The sequence below is a fragment of the Octopus bimaculoides genome, chromosome 17, assembly GCF_001194135.2.
Source record: "Octopus bimaculoides isolate UCB-OBI-ISO-001 chromosome 17, ASM119413v2, whole genome shotgun sequence".
Classification (NCBI taxonomy): Eukaryota; Metazoa; Mollusca; class Cephalopoda; order Octopoda; family Octopodidae; genus Octopus; species Octopus bimaculoides.
Window position 1 is genome coordinate 28247356 of NC_068997.1, and position 1387 is coordinate 28248742.

The 1387-nt window shown below is 36.9% G+C and overlaps 1 protein-coding gene across 3 annotated transcripts in view; it reads right to left on the bottom strand.

Annotated features, from left to right (window-relative positions):
• The window catches only part of LOC106870691 (natural resistance-associated macrophage protein 2), a 32138-nt gene that overhangs the window by 7342 nt on the left and 23409 nt on the right, over nucleotides 1–1387 (bottom strand). For all 3 annotated transcript variants that reach the window (XR_008265826.1, XM_014916851.2, XM_014916853.2), the window contains exon 11: nucleotides 645–865. Coding sequence is in view for 2 of the 3 variants with exons in the window: in XM_014916851.2 (XP_014772337.1) it covers nucleotides 645–865 (221 nt within the window). In the remaining variant the exon portion in view is untranslated. The remainder of the gene's footprint in view (nucleotides 1–644; nucleotides 866–1387) is intronic.

A 1387-nucleotide genomic window follows, 5' to 3' on the forward strand; every position in this document is an offset into this window, starting at 1 on the left:
GATGAGAAGTGGACTGGTCCACTACTAATAAATGGTGGACAGACTCAGTAAGTAGTGTCAGTCAGTGAGGTATGCTGTACAGACCAGTCATGCAAATGATGAAGTATGTTGTCATAATATGGGACATATCAGAATATCAGAGGGTGAAATTAGCAAGAAACTCTAGGGAGAGCTGAACAGCAGATGGTCTCTAGAGAAATTCCACCCTGCTTTCCTCATGCACATGTGTCAACCTTTGACCCCTTGTACTCTCAGGGGGCTGGGGATATATCCAGGTCACCACCCTTGGATATCTCTCTGTGCCACACATTTGTATATACACGTGGTACACCTGCACGATGTAACGTACAAATAGAAAATCAATGGCTCCAAAACATTTTAACTGTTGTTCGTCTTTGTTATCCCAGTGGTGATTGTGACCCCTGCTTGCCTAGATTTCTACATGAAGCAGCAAAACATACATTAATCATCATTATCATTGTTTAACATCTACATTAAGTTATGACCACACATGGCATGGGTGGTCACAGCTTCAATATCTTTCTCATCATAGATCTACTGGATCAATGATTACTTAGGATTTAAAAGCAACAATAACAACAATATCAAACAACAGCTTGTATTAGCGGAAATATGATACATACTTGCCATTTTTGAAATCATTCATTATCTTCAAACTGCTTGTAAAGTGAAGAATGGGAAACAATGCAAATGGTAATTCAACACTCTGTAACACATTTAACCAATTGTTCAAAGGATCCAAGAATTTATGAGCAAATAATATCACCAAAATCGTTGGGACCATTGCAATTGATCGGGTCATCAGTACACGCTGCCATTTTGGCCATCTGATGTTAAGGAAACCCTGAGAAAAAAATGGGTTTTTTTTTAATATTTAAACAGATACAATAGACAAAGAGAGAAATATAAAAACAAATAATAAAGCTAACCCTGTTATTAAATAGCAATGGTCAAAGAATATTAGCAACAAATATAAAGTGAAATGGATTTAACTGAATATTGGAAGTGGGTCATGATCTTGACTCTTTGAGAGAGAGAGAGCGAAACTTACATTGAGCCATTTAATACAGTGGAACTTCGAGTGATGAACACCTTTTGTTACAAACAAATCAGTTTATGAATAATTTTTCAAATATAAAACGTCTAGGGTGATGAATAGTGTCTCAAGTAATGAACACACAAACTGGCAACAACAGTTCGTGACAAGCTGGGTGTATCAGCTGGAGTAGGTCAGTTGTTGTCTAGCTTTCATTCTGTGCACATCCCCACTCGCATTTGCTGTACCTTTTCTTGAAATTCCTATGGAAAAAATAGTTTTGGTTTATGAACATTTTGGGAGACGACCAAATTAAATTTGTAAAAAGAG